This window comes from Montipora foliosa, chromosome 3, assembly GCF_036669935.1.
Source record: "Montipora foliosa isolate CH-2021 chromosome 3, ASM3666993v2, whole genome shotgun sequence".
NCBI lineage: Eukaryota > Metazoa > Cnidaria > Anthozoa > Scleractinia > Acroporidae > Montipora > Montipora foliosa.
In genome coordinates this window covers 24,059,048-24,076,547 of record NC_090871.1, presented here as the reverse complement: position 1 = coordinate 24,076,547, position 17,500 = coordinate 24,059,048, and the positions used below count along the sequence as shown (strand labels likewise).

General features: G+C 39.6%; 1 protein-coding gene and 1 pseudogene across 1 annotated transcript in view; both read right to left on the bottom strand.

The window, feature by feature from the left end:
* The window catches only part of LOC137997121 (uncharacterized), a 19,218-nt pseudogene extending 15,182 nt beyond the window's left edge, over window positions 1–4,036 (bottom strand).
* An 11,317-nt stretch (window positions 4,037–15,353) lies between these two features.
* LOC137994647 (uncharacterized) overlaps window positions 15,354–17,500 on the bottom strand; it is an 18,068-nt gene continuing 15,921 nt past the window's right edge. Inside the window, exon 7 of the mRNA XM_068840254.1 lies at window positions 15,354–16,137. Within this exon, the coding sequence (XP_068696355.1) occupies window positions 15,797–16,137 (341 nt within the window). The 3' untranslated portion in view covers window positions 15,354–15,796. The remainder of the gene's footprint in view (window positions 16,138–17,500) is intronic.

Genomic DNA, 17,500 nt, shown 5'->3' with positions numbered 1-17,500 from the left:
ATGAACCTAAGAGCCCATCAGAAAATCGATAAAACGTCAGTATAGTAGACAAACGGAGCAATTGATGTCGAAGAGGGGAGAGAACAAATCAGAACCAAATATAAAAGCAGACGGTTTGATCTTGGCGGACACGATGGTGCACCAGTCGAAATAGAAACTAAAAGAAACGCAAGGTCCATTTTTACCCCAATGTGGCCATTATTTTAAAAAAATATGACAAAGTGCAAGGGATGAAGTCTTTTAGTCTTGAGTAACGTGAATAACCACTGATGTTGCACGGTTTAATGTTAAAGCTTTATTTAGATGTCCTTGATCTGGTTCTGGATACCAAGACCTTAGTGCATGCGTTCATCACGTCGCGCCTAGATTACTGCAACAGTTTTTTGTAGGGTCTTCCTGCTTGTCATTTGCGTAAGATACAACGCGTCTTTACTGCTTTTGCGACTACTTCTTGGTTTTTACACTGGCTTCCAGTTAAGGAGCGCACCCAGTATAAGGTTCTCTTATTTGTTTTTAAAACGTTACATGGCATTGCTCCAGACTATATTACCAATCTAGTTGAGTTACAATCTGGGTCAAAGTATAACTTGTGATCCACCAATAGTCGTCTCCTTGTCCCGTTCAAGCGTAAAACTAAGAAGACAATGGGCGATCGATTGTTTGCAGTGGCTGCACCTTCACTCTGGAACTCAATGCCACCTGAGCTACGCACAATCTCGCACCTTAGCTCGTTTAAACGTCAACTCAAGACACATCTCTTTAGGGCTGCTTTTTATTAATAGAAATATAAACCTCACTACAGCTTTTATTTGCAATACTATTATTGTAATTTTATATCTAACTTAGATACAACCCTTATTACAACTTACACGTAAGTAGTAGTAGTAGTGGTGGTGGTGGTGGTGGTGGTGGTGGTGGTGGTGGTAGTAGTAGTAGTAGTAGTAGTAGTAGTAGTAGTAGTAGTAAAAATAGAGGAGTAACCAGGTTTTGGAGATATTTTTGTAAAAAAGCGTTCTCTGGTTAAAATTTTTAAAAAGGTAAGCTTTCGGTTTCCAGACTAAAACTAAAATATAAATGCGTGAGATGGAAATATATACAAAATGGAAGTGTGACAAAAAGAATGTAAACACGGTAAAAGGGAAAAATGTGCTAACCTAAAAGAATAGTGTATTGTTTTGGCAAAGGCTTGGAGTTATTGTCGGCTTCATTAGTGTTAGCGGTGTGCCAAGAACCAAATGAAATCATCCCGCGACTCTTAATCAAACCAAAGGATTCTCCTTGTCGTGAGATCATTTAGTCACTCCTCGACCCCATTGTGAAAAAACCGACTTAAGACAAAGGCGTACAAAAGCTTTCTATTACTTTTTGAATAGCTAATCCAACGATAGATTGCACGGCATGTAACGTGTGACACTCCTTGACAGATGGCAAGGTATTCTCAACAATAATGTTGAACCCCGTACATGAAGATTTCCCATTACTGATACATCCCATGATTGAGACGTTACGTTCCGATCAACCACGCCCTCGGCCGTTTTCAGTGTGAGAGATCGATAGGTAAATTAATAACGTCCCAAGAAGGTGAAGTGTCTCCACTAATTTTGCAACTTGTTGTAACTAGTTTCAAAGAACAGTGCTCGATCATTGAGTTCAATTTGGAATAGTGTTGGTTGATTCATTGTGAAATTGTTGACAAAACGCAGAAGTTTTGTCAGAAAAAGTAAGCCAAGTAACTTTCTTCAGTGTCTCAGAGACAAAAATATTTCACGGAGTTAATTATCTTAATTACCTTTTTCTCCCTTGACACCGCTTTCTCCAGGATCTCCTGTCATGCCTTGTTTGCCAGGCTCACCTGGCGGACCCATGACACCTTGTATTCCCTTTCTACCTTTGGTACCTTTGGATCCTCTTTTACGCGAGGGCCTTGAACTCCCTTTGGTCCAGGGGGACCTGGTAGACACACTTTTTCTGAAGGGCGACAGGACTTGACAATAAGCGATTCCACATATTTCTCCATTCCTTGACGAAAATCGTTTATGTTGTCAGATTCAGTGTTGTTAACAGTAAGATGCCGACGGACAATTTTATTTCTTTCCATTAGATCTGCAAAGGAAAGAATCGTGTAAATCTCAAAGATCGTTTAGATAACATCTTTAATGGCTCTTAGAACGACGATACATCCGTTGCGGCGAATGTTTGAGTGAAGATGCTGTCCCGAATGTTATTTGTAGGAAATAAGAGAAAGTCACCAGATTGAACTTTGGACCAGGGAAACAAACAAAGGCAAAATATCTTAAGTAAGAAAATTAAAAAAAGAAGTCATGAGGTTTTGAGAATAAAAAAGCCAGAAAAGCAGATATGAAGTTGTACACAAGGGTTTTGTAAAGACAAGGAACTGTGAATCTATGTCAAGAGTTAAATAAGGCCGACCTTTATTATTTAAACTCGATTAGCAAAACAACCTAAATAGTAGCAATGCTGCCGATAGGAAGGGAGATGTTTAATTATGCTTGCAATTTAACGACGGTTCGCGCGTGGAATTGGAATTGAGGGGAGATTTTAATAGGTCTTGAGGAGGGACGGTAAAAAACGTGGACCCTCAACTGGACCGTCCTTCTGGAGGACCCCACTCTAGAGAAGAAAGGAAAAAATAGACGGAGGTTGAAGATGACCAAGAAATAAATAGTGTTCAAATATTTGGTTGGAAAAAAAGTCAATCTCTGTGAATTTCAGCAGTTTGAGCCTTTTTTTGTTGCGAGACAGTGAATCATTATAGTTTCAATCCCTTGCGTTTCGAACAAATGTGTTCTTCTCCCGATTTGAGGGCTGCCTCGTTCGTTCGCTTCAGTTTCACTCACTGCGACAGCAATGAAAGAGTTCATCATTGAGTCAAATGGCAAAGCACTAAAATCTCTATTTCGATTTTGTTTTTTTTCCCTAATGTATGCCACTTGGAAATCGAAACGCAGTATGTCATTTCTCAAACTCATGTTGATGCTGTTTCCGAGGATCACGAGGTCACGGATGCTGTTTATCTCGGCGCAGTTTCCACAAAGAGGATTTTTCTTTGAAGCGAGATTAATTTATACCGAGGCAAGGTTTTCTGGCCAGCTAAGAATTTCTAAATGATCATACCGTCTGTAACCGACTGAGCTCTGAAGCCATTCGAGACCAAAAATGACCAGCTCACAACATCAGTGACGTCATAGCTCAGTTGGTTGGAGCCTCGCAAACTGCATCGTAAGATCACGGGTTCAAACCCCCTTCAAGTCCTTAATTTTTCAGGCTTTTCTACGCTAAAAATTGCTTTCGTAACTTCGAGGATCATAGCTTCACTTAATTTTTTATACGTTGGACTGTTTGAGTCGTTTTTAGAGACAGCGTGCAAACGACGATCGATTCAAAAAGGGTTACCCTCCAATGACCCTGGGCGAGTTAGGACGTGCACTGTTTATTCGTCTGATGACACCTCACGTAAGACTGGTCGATTGCAGTTTCACTCAGATAAAGTCAGTACAATACCCTATAGCCTCCTTCGTATCTCCAAGTTTCACAAAGACGAAACTATTATCCAACATACAAATCGAAGTTTTCTTCTTCCTTGTGTGGTTTTGGTGTTTAACGGGATTCCTTTTAATGGCGCTTTGCAATTTATCTGCACAAGGTAAATGACGCAATAAACACTGATCGCATACTGTACATGTCTTACAAGGTTTTCATAATTTCGTAACAACTTACCCCTTGAACCATCCTCGTTTTTGTGCACTTTCACGGGATACATGGCTCTTTGTTTCAGAATTACTTTGATTTGTTGAATTTCCTCGGAAAGCTCTGCCTCAGCCATTTTCATCTCGCGAATCACTCCCTCGTTTCTCGCGAAAAGGGCAATGGTCAACACAATCGCAAACACAGACAAAACAGATGAATATTTATGAACATGAGCACAATTTCCTCCTGATACAGACGGTTCAGGTTCTGCACTTTCCTTGTTGCATATACCCATTTTAGATTTATCTGAAAACTCCACTAAACAGTGTGGTACCGTATTATGTATCACGAAAACAGGAAGACGAAACTCAATCTCTCAAATATCACGGTTTGACAAAGGTTCCGGGTAACATTACACAAGAAATGTCATACCAGCCGTTAACTACCACTTGACAAAAGACCCGCCTTTGTATTTCCATGTTTTACATTGAAATACGATATTACAGAAAATTAATTTGGACTTAATGTTTTATGTAAAAAACCAATAAAATTTAATATATAAGTTTAGCTTTTATACTTTGATGGAATTCGATTCTTCCTGAGAAGAACAATTGTTAAGCCCTGACCAAATGAGAGTGAGAGTTGATGAGAATTGACGAGAGTTGAGATAAGGGTGATCGAGAGAGCGAGAGTTGACGAGAGTCTGTCAAGAGTATTCGTGCGTAAACAAAAGAGAGAGCATGGGAACTACCCTGGGAAAATATGGTGCCTGACCGGTAAAATGAATTTTGAGCGCAAATAAAAGCTTCTGCATGAAAAGCTTCTGCATTTTTAATTCTAACGCTTATGTTTAATGAGTAAGAAAGGATAATTATCCAAAACGTGGTAAAACGAGAGACTGGATAAAGCGTCGTTGGGAGAAGAGTTACTTTAACAAAATTGTCGCAGCCGGTTGCGAGTTGAAGACGGTTAACACTCACGGCCATACCTTAACATTAGACATTTTGCAACAATTACAGGACGCAATATCTCCTACCTTAATTAATACGACAAGCTTACCGCTGTGAAAAGAATGAAAACAGGCAAAATTCTTTAGTTCAACAACAAATGGCGTTTCTGCGCTAAGCCGCTTTGATCTACAAGATTTAGGTCTAAAAATCACTCTGAAAACGGTTAGCTTTCAGTTGTTTTGCTGTGTATCATGTCAATACTAAAAAAAAATCGACTTTTCGGGAGCTTGTCTCGTTAATCTATTGGACATCCGAAACTCAAATGAGAAACCATCGCTCCGGGTTCGACTCTCTGCCTCGTCTAATCTGAATCTTCTCTGCATGTACAAAATGTTTGTTTCTTTGAAGTAGACTTGAAGTTTGAAGTAGATTGTACGTCGTGTAAGTTGAATAATAAGGGAAATGTCAGTTTGAGAAATTCTAGCTGCAATCTCCCCAAGGATTACTAAGCACTAGGTTCAGGCCACAAGGTCATCAAACCCGGCTGAGAGGCCAACGCTTACGTTGCGCTTCCTGGCTTCACGGGAAACATTCCGATCGCTACATTTCCAAATTTCGGATTGGTACGGCAACGGTACCTTACATTGCTAAGAAAGTTCCCAAGATATCTCTCAAGTCCTTGGTCCTTTTTTATCAAAAAAAGCCGGCTGGAAACAAACAGTAACTGCTGACCGCAACCCTGTCGCTCAAACTCTCGTGTGCGGCCAAATGAGACAAAACCCCCGCCAGCTCTCATGATCAATTTGAGCAGGTTCAAATTGGATGAGCCCTCTAGAGAGAATGAGAGAGTTCCTGGCCAAACGAGAATGAGAGTTTCAACTCTTGTCAACTCTCCTGACTCTCGTTTTCCAAATTAAGGCTTTCGGCTCAGACACCCAGCCGCTGGTGTCTCGTTGCGCAACGAGACACCAGCGGCTAGAAATCTGAGCATAGACGGTTGTTGGTGACTGAAGCTATCGACAACGTTGTCCAAGCCATCTTCAGAGTTGAACGTGATTCCCGCCAATGATGAAAAAATAAGGAGAAAACTAAACCCTAGTAGGAATGCGCCAATTTTCCAGTTTTTCGATATCATTCAGTATCGGGTATAGGAATTTAAAATCGAATGGTAAAAGCGCCAGAGAAGAACAGTTTCTAAGGTAAAGAAGTCGGAAAAAGACTGAAAAGTGGTAGAAGGAAAACATGAGCTTATCGTTCAATGGTCCAATAGACCACAATAGCTATAAGAGTTTTTTACAGCGGTTACCAGTCACACGTGCCCCTCAAAGACTTTTTTTTTTTTCATTTTTCGAAGCTAAATTTGAGTGGACGTCAATCACATGTTTCCATGACGAATTCAAGTGCCACCAACTGAATGGAACTATTGTCATGGAAATATTTGATTGATGTCCATCCAAATTTAGTTTTGAAAAAAGAAAGAAAAAATTACCCCGAGAGGATCCGCGTGAAACTGAGCTACAACACAGGATACCGTTGTCCTTCGTCTTTGGAACACTTTCCTTCTACATTGAGTGTCGTAAAACAAATACCAAAGTACTTACTTCGGCCAATCACAGCAGGTGCAAACCGCACGATGAACCAATCCAAATTGGCATCAGTTCCATGCACTTGCTGAAAACGCAAACGGGACAAATTGCGCGTGCGAGTCGCGATTTGTTTTGGTTTTCCTATATCATTGGTTGATAAACTGGCGCGAGATTTTTAGACCAATCACTAAGTATAGGTAATCGCATGGGGCCGAGTAAAATTAAGGATTAATATCACGCGTGTTAGTTGCTGAAATTGCCCGAGTCGCGCAGCGACGAGGGCAATTTCACAAGTGATATTAATCTTTAATTTTACGAGGACCCATTGCGATTACTTGTTAATAACATAGCGGGCAAAATTTTCTTAACACTGTTGAGGCACCTCGAAAAATAGTCAGCTAAGCTGAGTTAAAACACTCGTTCGCTCGGAAGCAAAACAACTGACAAACAGACAAGCAAGTCAACTTGCTCTTTGTGTCCAAAACGAGTATAGATGATTTTTATTTGCATCCACTCGAGAGGAAAATACGAGTTTCAATCCTGAACAACAGTAACAACGATTAAACCAAATGTTAAGCTTCAATTTATTTTATTCACCTGTGATGTAAAGGTTTTTACCACTTGCAAATACGCATCCGTAAACATAGCAAACGGTTCCAATGCAATGATTCAATCTGATTTTCTGAAATAAATTAACCATGGTGCTTCGACTAAAGCCGTAGGCGCAACGAAAGCACTGTTATTACAATCAAGAGAATGTTACAAAACCGTAATATTTTATTGATCTCAACTCTAAAGTCATCAGCATGGGTGAACTGTACATGATATTCACACAAGAAGCAGGGAGTTAAATGATGTTCGATGGAATTAACGCATTTTGTCGTTACCATAACTTCCTCCTAATTACAAAAAAGGCACTCTTTCAAGATGTAAAGCAATGCAATAGGTACTTTGTTTTAATACGCAAACCTGAAATCAAATCAATTTCAACTTCAGACGCCCCAAGACGATACCATGTTACTATTTTCACATTTTAAACGTTCAAAGGGAAAAAAAAAAAAAAGCGTACGTAGTCTTTTTTTAAAAAAGTATATTACCGTATTTTTAAAAAAAATTAAGGCTCGAATTAATTAAATTATCATTCGACGTATTTTTCCTTCCTTTTCATTGACCGAGAGCCCACCACGTGATCTGCAAATAATAACTGTCTACAAATAAGTGTTGTGTGAAAATGGCAGTTCGCTTTAATTGTTGGAAATTGTGAAAAAGTTAACTCAGTCATCAAATGATGAACTCGGTTATCGCAAAATATCGTAATTTTTCAGTGTCTCGCAGATCAATTATTTGCCTCAGCCTTCAGCTTCGACAAATAATTGATCTGCTCGCCACTGACAAATCACGATATTTTGCTCAAAATCGTCCAATAATTGTTAATTATTTTGAAAGAGGCGTAATGCTTTTTATTCAAGGATAAATGACACACTAGCGTGAATTTTTCAAATTTCCTGTGAACCAAGTTCACTAAAATGAAGTCTTTCTTGAGAAAACTCGTTTTCATTCTTAGGACAAAAAGTCTTGGACTGACTTAAATAAGAGGATGGAGAGAACATTTTAGGGAGCATCAATTTTGTATAATAAAGTAAGCCTTAACGACCACAATAAAAGCAAGGCGGGTTAAGGAAAGTCGAAATTCTTTGCCAGATTTTTCACTAAGTGTAAATATGGAAAATGAATGTTAATTTGAAGTCTCCGTTCCTTTAACCTTTAAATCACGAGCGTTTTGGCATCCGTAAGCTTCCCAGACATCTTGCCCTCAGCCTTCCGGCTTAAATCCCACTGACTGGTTCACACGGCGTAAACGAGCCAATCAGAAATTCTGGGAAGTTTTGTATTTTGTAAGAGTTTTGCTAGTGATTGGTTTAAATAAATTGCGGCGCGAAACTATTGGGCCAATCACATAATTCAAAATATAAAAGATAATACAGAGCCACTGTGGCTTTCCTTTATACTTGGCTAAAATCCGTTCTAATGAAAGATTCAATCAAGATTATGGATCATTGAGGGATTTTTTGGAAATAATTTGCAACACTTCACTTTTAAGAAGGAGTAGCCCGTCTTTCGCTCAGTCAGTTGAGCGTAACGCGAAAAAAAAAGCAATCGCACAAGAGATCGCCAGGCGGTACTCCTCCTTCTCTATTCCTTTTTCTGCGCCGTTGGGCTTGACAGATTGAACACAAGATGAACAACTGCTCGTATTCTTTAACATCAGCTCATTTCAAATCAATGGGTGCCACAAGTCACCGAGTGATTCCTCAGCAAAGCACTTCGGAAGTCATTTAACGTGGCTGATTGATTTGTCCGTTCACAAGACAAGTGACACAGGCAAACCGTGGACGTAATTTGTTACTTCAAATAGTGGTCGAATCTAAGACCTTCAGCTTACTAGTTAAAGTACTACAATGGTCAAAAAAATCCCTTCCTTTTTTTCTTCTTTTTGATAGTGTGTTTGCTTAACACCTAACCGGCAAAATTTTGAGCTTTGATTTTTATCCAAAGGCTGTTTACTTTGGGTCCGCCATTAGTCAAGTTCAAAACTGACCGATTCGACGTCCAAGGGTTGGATCTAGGGAAAAGTGACGTCATTTACTTACTAGCTTTAATTTTTATCGTGTAAATGCTTTTATTATATATGCAATAAGAGTCTGAAAGTCCAAAACTCCCGTGCTGCATATTAATTCAACCCCTTACACACGCATTCTTAAACTAGTGGGTCTTCAGCTCTATTCACACGGCATAAATTAACCTAGGCTCGACGCGGGTTTAAATTAACCCGGGTTTTCCCCTAATTTGTTCCCACGGAGAAGTTCAGAAAACTGATGTGAACAAGTACCTTGGGGCGAACAGGGGTTTGCTTTTAAATGCCACACGCATTCTTAAACTAGTGGGTCTTCAGCTCTATTCACATGGCATAAACTAACTAGGTTCGACCCGGGTTCGCCCCTAATTTGTTCAAAAGGAGAAGTTCATAAGATCAGAAAACTGATGTGAACACGTACCTTGGGGCGAACAGGGGTTTGGTTTTACATGCCATGCCCATTTTTTCCAGAAGAGGACAGTGCAATAGCGACAATATGGAGGACGACAATCCTTTATTCATGCTGGAGATTTGGAGGCAAATTTTTATAATTATAGCTTTGGCGTTAGTGTAACTTCATTTCACGAATCGCAAAAGTTTAGAGAGATGAAAGCGGATGAAAAAGTTTCTGCTCAAAAACGGCTCGCCATCTATCTGAACTGGAGATCTCGAATTGCCCGAACGACATTCGACACGTTGAATATAGGCGGAGAATATGGGTAAACGTACAGGTTTGTGTTCACACGTTGCAAAAGTAACCCAGGCTCGACCTCGGTCGAACCTACCTCTCCAGAGGTTGGAGTTAACCCCGCTCGAACCCGGGTTAGTAGCGTTCACACGACGATAACTAAACCGTATTAATTTGAACCCAAGTCTAACCTTGGTTAGCTTATGCCATGTGAATAGGGCTTTCGACGTTATTTTCTCCTGGATCCAGCTTTTTAAAGTCATTAATGACAGACCATTAAACAGGAACATTCTTAGTTAAAATAAATAGGTGTCCCTTTTGAAATCAAGGCCTGAAAACTTGGGTCAATTAGTGCTTAGTTAACACAGTAACGGTTTTGAAATCCAAAGTAACAGAAAAACTTATTTTCCGTCACAGTAGCACTTTAAGATGATTCGGATTACGGTAATTTAGTAAAAATGACTAAATCGTGAAATCTAGCCGCAAGTGGGCTGTTACTAAGCAAGGATAATTTGGTCACAAACCCCTTGTTAGCAAAAATCCTAGTATAAAGGTCAACTTCTCCCAACAATATTCAACAAGCCTGAGAAGAAGATCTGTTTAAGGAGGGTGCCTCTTAACTATGAAACTGTTGCTATGGAACCATCCAAATAACCATTTCTCGAGTCCCTTTTTCTCTATAGTTACCATTTTTTGCCATGTGTGTTCCGCTATTTAACATTTCTTTGTCTGGTTCAACTCTCACAACCATATTTGGTTAGCCTGTACAGCCGCCCACTCTCCGCAAAAAAAATCGGACAGGAGCGTCTGTGATTTACCGTTAATAATCGTGTTCAATACCACGTGATTTTTCCTGGTATGTGGACAATTATTTCATTGGTTTTTACCCATAGATCATTACATCATCGAGTTTTGATTGGCTTTTACTTTTATTTCTCCACATCAACACCGTGAGAACCACCGTGAGAAATTTTACGATGAGTTCGCGTGTACTTTGCACACGGTAAAAAATACGAATAAAAACCTTTTTGATGGTCAAAGAGGTTTTTCTTTTAAAGTACGAGCGGGATTGTTATCTATAGAGTGTAAAGTGGAAATCGATTCTACGTAAATTTGTAGGAATTGTTGTCAGCGCTAAACTGAGAAACGAAAGCGCTCCTGACCAATCTTCACGAGGTGAATATAGCACAATTCAAAAGATTGTCCACTCGAAAACGTCTCCCGCTATCCCTTACCAGTCAATCTAATCCCAACGCCTTGCTCGGACCAGCCTAGCCATTCTCGAGAACAATCTACAAAGCGTGTTGCCCTGGAAGATTTGAAATGTGGACATATCGAGGAAAGTAACAGCTCATCGGCAACGATCTGTGCTGCTCTGAAGATCAGACCCGACCCGGTTGGAAGACTTGCAAATACATCCTTTCCTTTAAAGAGTGTTTCTATGCTATAAAGCCAAGGTATCTTGAAATCTACCTCATTGACCACCATTTTGAGAATTTCGCTCCAAAGAAATATGAGCCATGCAAATTTTGGTCAACGTAGATCACTTAATAATGTATGCAAAATTATTCCAGAACACGATTACTAACGATAAATCACAGACGCTCCTCTCCGTTTTTTTTTTTTTTTTTTTTTTGCGGAGATTGGGCGGCTGTACACAGGCTATATTTGGTAAGTCACGTGTCCAAAAAAAGAAAATGTCTGAAAACTCAGTGAGTTAACTATGTTTTTCACGCAACAGTAGCTAACAGTACGAGAGTCAATACAAAATCTGTAGCATAGATTTTTTTTTAATTTATGACGTTATATGGCCCTCCTTTGATACACTTTTCAAAATATCAGTTCCATTTTTTGTCCAAACAGAAATTCCATGCTACAGTTTACGAAGAATTATGGGGCGGTTCCCATCGATGAAAACACCGCCTCTTTCATTTCCTGAGAGTTTTTACATGTTTTTCACTGAAATGCACGGCAAAGGACTGGGACTAGTTGCGCATGCGCCCTCTAATTGAAGTGATGTCAAATTTCCTTTGAAAAAGGTACTTCAAATAACCATCCATGCAACCCCTTTGTGGGCCTCTTGACTATATAGCTTCCTTAGCAACCATTGTCTTTCTTTAGTTAAGTGTCACCCCAATTAAGCATAATAAATTTAAGTCTACATTGTGACATCACGCGAAGTGATTTTGCGACATATGACGTAATCTGTAGTTCACCAATAGAGGACTCGATTTTTAAATTAATCACCCGAGCGATTCTCTGAAAACTCATAAACTTCAGAGATATTTTAACATGACGAGTGACTCTCTCGACTAATAAATTTCTTCATGGTAAAATTCGCCATTTTGGAAACCGGGTAAACTAAGCAAGTGAAATGACCCAAATGAATGAGAATTCCAACGTCAAATTTCTGGTGTAACATTTGAAATCAGTACAAACTTTGACAGGTAAAGGTAATGCCTGTTGTTTCGTTCATGACGCGGGAACATGAATTCAGAATTCGTTCAACCCACGCAACACATTAAACACGCCATGATTTACCTCGTGGAAGACGAACATCCGGGAACTTTTTATTGCATCATACGTGTAAATTGCACAGGTATCCCACTAGATATAATGAGATCATCCTAACACCTGTAAACACGTCTTAAGGAAGCAGGGAAAAATTTACAGGTTTTTTGCAGGCAAATAAAGAACAAGTTTAAAAAGGACACGATTACATTCTTTTCCTTATTTGCATCAAAATTCTCATACACAATATATCCCGTGTCTTCTCATGTAAAGTTCTGCCGAAAATCTGCCGAAAATCTGCGTAATCTGGGATTAGCGTTAATCGGCTTTTGAGGAACTGGGCCTAGGGTGATTGTTTTGTAGTAATAGAATAACAATTTGTACCTATCATGTAAACCTAATTTTGTGCTGGTGTTTGTTCTGTGAAGTCGAGAATTTTATATTAAGTGAATGATTTAATGTTCATAAAGATTTTTAAAAAACTCAACGAACCTACGCAGGAACATTATAAATCAATATCTAAGTCAGTGTCGTTGTCACCATCTCCATTCTCTGACATGCTATCCTCGGGACCCGTCCCGTAAAATGTTAATTTCCATTCTAGAAACACGCTGGAGCTAATTCCTCCGGTATTCAGGATTTAGCCCCGAAACAAACTCTTCCTGAAAGCCATTATTGACTTGAACTCTCTGAGAGCTAGTCTCGTCAGTAGTGGCATTGAAATCTTTGTCCTGGAGAATCGGTATCCTTCATAGGTACTTCGGGTTCATTAGTGTAAATGTTCCTGTCGTAGCGCTAAACCTTGTCAGTTTCATCATCACCAATTTCTTCAGAGTCTTGGAGTGTCTTTTTTTTTTAATTAATCTGTAGCAGCTGTTATTCTATAGTTATTATAGTTATTATTCTCTAATGACGTATCCGGTGTTTCGCAAGAGATAAAGAACACACCGCGATTTTCACTTATATTGTGTTGGCATATGGGTGGAGACCCCGGGGGGAATCCCATGTAAAAAGAACGGGAGTGCTCGTCGGAAATTTTGAAAAGAACCCCCAAGAGGTACCAAGATCCTCTCTTGTGGGCGTGCCATGAAATTTTTTTCACCCCTAAGAGGTTCCAAATTATAGGTTTTAATTAGACAACATTTAAAAAACAGTTAATTATCAAATGTCGCCTGTCATAATTTTTCGGCTCATCAGTACCTTAAAAGGTACCGCTAAAGCTCCCGCTGTGGACCTTTTAAGGCTGAACACCCTAAGAGGTATCAAAACCGCTTTTTTAACCCCCAAAAGGTACGAGCACCCTTGTCCTTTTTACATGGGAGTCCGTCCCCATCCCCCAGGGTGGAGACTATGGAGAGTTAAGCATCGCGTTTACCTGAAAAGACAACCGCGAAACGGTGGGCTGCTGCTTGTCATAAAAGCATGAAAATTACGTCATTCTAACTCGTCTTTCTCTTTTGAAAAGTTATTTGATACCTGCTGCTAACATGCAAGAAATGAGTTCATATCAAACGAGTTTCTTCCATTTTTGGCAAAACGCAAATTTTAGTCCAACGTTTGCCGTTTTCTGTAAACGTGATGCTTAATCTTTCCTATAGCATATTTGAAAACGACGTTATTTGCTTACTTATTTCATTTTTTTTTTAATTAGGAGAAAATCAGAGTTTTTTTGAATAAACAACGAAGCATTTTCAAGAGACAGAGGAGAAATGAACCCGCACGTTTTTACTGGTGCACAGAGGGGCTGATCCAGGAAAGGCCAGAACAATCGAAGCTCACAAACCTTTTTACATCCGTTTTGAACTTCGTAATAATTGTTAGCAAGAGAAAATGAGGGGACAGAGAGGGAGGCTCAAGGCGTTGGCCGGGATATGTTATGTCCACGAAAGTTATTTTTAGACGAGCGGAAGTCTTTGTTCTAGGGGATGTCTGTCTTCCGAGACGCCCGCATGCAGTCTTGCTTCGCTCTCAGGTTCTTAGTGAAAAGAGAAAATGATGGCGCACGTGGAAGGCTTATGAATATATATTTTCTTTCAAACATCGGACCGAGGTTGGCCTGTATGCGGACGTCTCGGAAGACTTCCGCTCGTCTAAAAATAACTTTCGTGGACATGACATATCCCAAGGGCTGGACCGGGAGACTCCTTCGCTGTCCCCTCATTTTCTCTTGTTGTTAGGTGTTTTATAACAAGCCACATTATAAAAAGCGGCTCCTTCATGCATATCTTTAATCCACTTCACTCACGCCTTCGGATAAAAGGAACTGGAAGTATTACATTTTTCGGTTTAGGTATTGTGAGCTTGTAAGTTTTCGACTAACTGTAAACAATCTTGAAGGCATTTCATCGCACAGTGAATCATGATGACGAAATTTCCATGGGCGGATGGTGGTGGTGTGATGTGCTACCAGCAGTGCATCTGTGAATAAAGAGGCTGTCATTCAAAAGAGTGGAGTAGAATTCCATGATCGCATAATCTGTCTGCAGTTCAGTGACTGACGTGTGTCTTTAGTTTTAGTTTTTAAGATGAAACACCATAGGTCAGCCGGGGTTCCACTCTAAACAAAAGATTTCATGAGTATTTAATTTGCAAGAAAAAAATAGCTCTGCTCAAACACCAATCAGAGTTTCACGAGCCGAAGAGTAAATTATTTTCTCAACCATAAAACGCTATTTGTTCTTAAACAAAAGTAGCTCGTTGAAAGAAGTGCATGAAGCTAGGAAACTTAATTAACGAGTCAAAAATCTGAAAATAGACGAATAGATAGTTTAAGAAAATACTTAAACATAAGCTGCCTACTTGGGCTCAAATGGACAAATTTACATAAGAAAATGTCATTGTTTTTCACAAATGATTTTATAAATAGAAAAATATGAAAACACTCTAAAATATCACTAATAGAGAACTATACAAAGAAAGGCTCCTTCTTTGACATTGCTGGTGTAAAAGTGCTCATGAACGTATCTGCAAACGAAGAGGCGCTTGATTCCTGAGATTATAGCGAGATACATACTTTGGCGGCCGTAAGTGGTGAAGTTGATGATCTTTTTCGGCTGCTACCGCCTCAAAGAAGCGCCTCCTTTGCAAGAGATCAGTTTCAGAGAAAAGCGCCGATCAGTGCTCTTTAATGCCAAAAAATTTTAATGACAAAAAGCGCGCCACTAAAATGCTAAAAATACAAGACGTGGTCAGAATCGTTGGCTCGATATTAAATTAGGGTGCATTCGATTAACCGTACTCCGGAATACGAATACGTGGAGTGATGATTTAAAACTGTATGTTTGGCCTGTTGAAGAAACAAGGATAATAAAGATAAGTTTAAAATAGCATTTTAGCAGGTGTTCGACAATTTTAATGTGAATCTCCGTAAAAAGAGATTTCTAACTTCTATTACTCGTATTCCTTTTCCGGAATACGCTCAATCGAACGTGCCCTAAATGCTATCCACAGCGTGTGAAAGAAAGTTACGGATATAACACGGCAATTCAGTGTCAGGTTCGTCTCCAGCGTGAGTCTAGCATGGTCACAAAATAATTCATTCCTCACAATACCTACAACCTTTCGAGATGTTTAAATTCCGTAGGTCTACAATAGGTCTATTCAACACTAAACAAAGTCACCTGCTAAAAGAGAGTTTTGTGAGCCCAAACTCAGGAGGAGGCTGTTTTTTCATGATTAAAATGATCCTTGAAAAGAACTCTCAATTGAACCTGATGCGTTACGTTAAAGTTATGGTCACTCTACCATGTCCGGCTGTATTGTAACAACATTCATTCTGCTGATTTTTTCCGGTGTTGTAAGATCCACCTCCTCCCCCACATGAATCGTACTCGTTGTTTCCGCTACTCCCCCCAGAATAACCTCCACCACCTCCCGCACCGCCTCCTTGTCCATAGGCACCACCACCACCTCCAAATCCTCCAACAACATTGTTGTACCAGGCTCGACCACCCACTCCTCCTTGGAGAAACCCCTTGCCACCTTCTCCGCCATTTCCCATGCTACCACCAAACTGCGTTGAACTTCTTCCGCTGGAGTAGAAGCCACCACCACCACCACCTAAAAACAGAGAGAGATAAAGTAAAAGAGTGGTGGTTTCAGAGACCAGTGTCCTTACTCCCCATGTGTCTCGTAAGCTATACTAGAGAGCACGATTACGAAACTGTTTTCCCCGGAAAATGACTGGGAAGAAAGGTGGGCTAAAAGAGTTAAAGGAGTATTAAATAACAGCTGGAGGTACTCATATATTTTTTGAAGATAATTATGTTTGTATTTCTAAGAAAGTGGGCACATAGATTTTTTGGAAAAACAAAATAGGTTCGAAATTATCAATTCGATCGAAACAAGCGCCATCTACATTGCACTCAATCTTTTTTTTGTTTTTTTATAGAGAAATCATTAAAATGTGTCTGTTGATTTTCATTCAATATAAAGTCCACATACTGAATGCCCACTGCAGTCTTTTTTCTATGTTCTATTGGTCTTCGTGACAAGCCACGGAGAAGAACAATGCGGCTAGACTCTCAATCAGTAGTTTTGTTAGTCTGAGCACTGTAAGCGTTGATTCTGGAGAGCTTTCTTCCATGAATTTGTTCTCTTAACTTCTCCTTAAATTTAATTCTGAATAAGGCTGTTTTCTACAGTCGTCATCTAAAACAGCTCTATTGCCAGAATTTGTTCCTTTATCTTCAATTTTTCATTGATTTAGTTTCGCCTCCGCTTATACTTTCCCTCTTGACCAAGATCAGTCCCAGAAACAACTATCCCATCAAGCTTTCTCCTTGATCTTATGCTACAAGTAACATATTTTAGCTACAATCATATAAATGATTCGAGCAATTATTATTTTAAGAGATAACTCATCTAAAACTGCTTCACAAACTTTCGATCTCGTGGTCGAGATAGAGTTTTCGGAGACTCAATCTTAAATCCAGATACTTTCTCTTCTTATAATCGTTCGTATCGTTGATCTGTCCGATATTACATACAGTTCCTTCCACTAGGATGATAACCTTGTTCTTCTTATCAAAGATCGTCATGTCTGGTTTGTTTGCTCCATTCTCTGGCACCTTATCTGTATATATAGGCGTGTCGCAGAGAATTTTAGCTTCTTCGTTTTCCGTACTTGCTTTGGGGGTCGCTTGTTTATACCATGCTTTGGAGTCGTCGTTTTGCATGTTATTTAACAATTATTCGCCGAAGGGGAAGTGATTATCGGTGAATATTCACCGATAATCACTGAGCCTGATAAATTTTGGTATATATAAATACACAGGTGATTATTTCAAAAAAGAGAAAAAAAAAACAGTTCAACGCGAAAATCATCTTCACTTACAGTGGCAAAACGACTACTGGCAACCATTTTGTCCGTCGAGCTGATTATCGGCTGATAATCCGAGATAGTGAGCCAATGAGAGCGCGC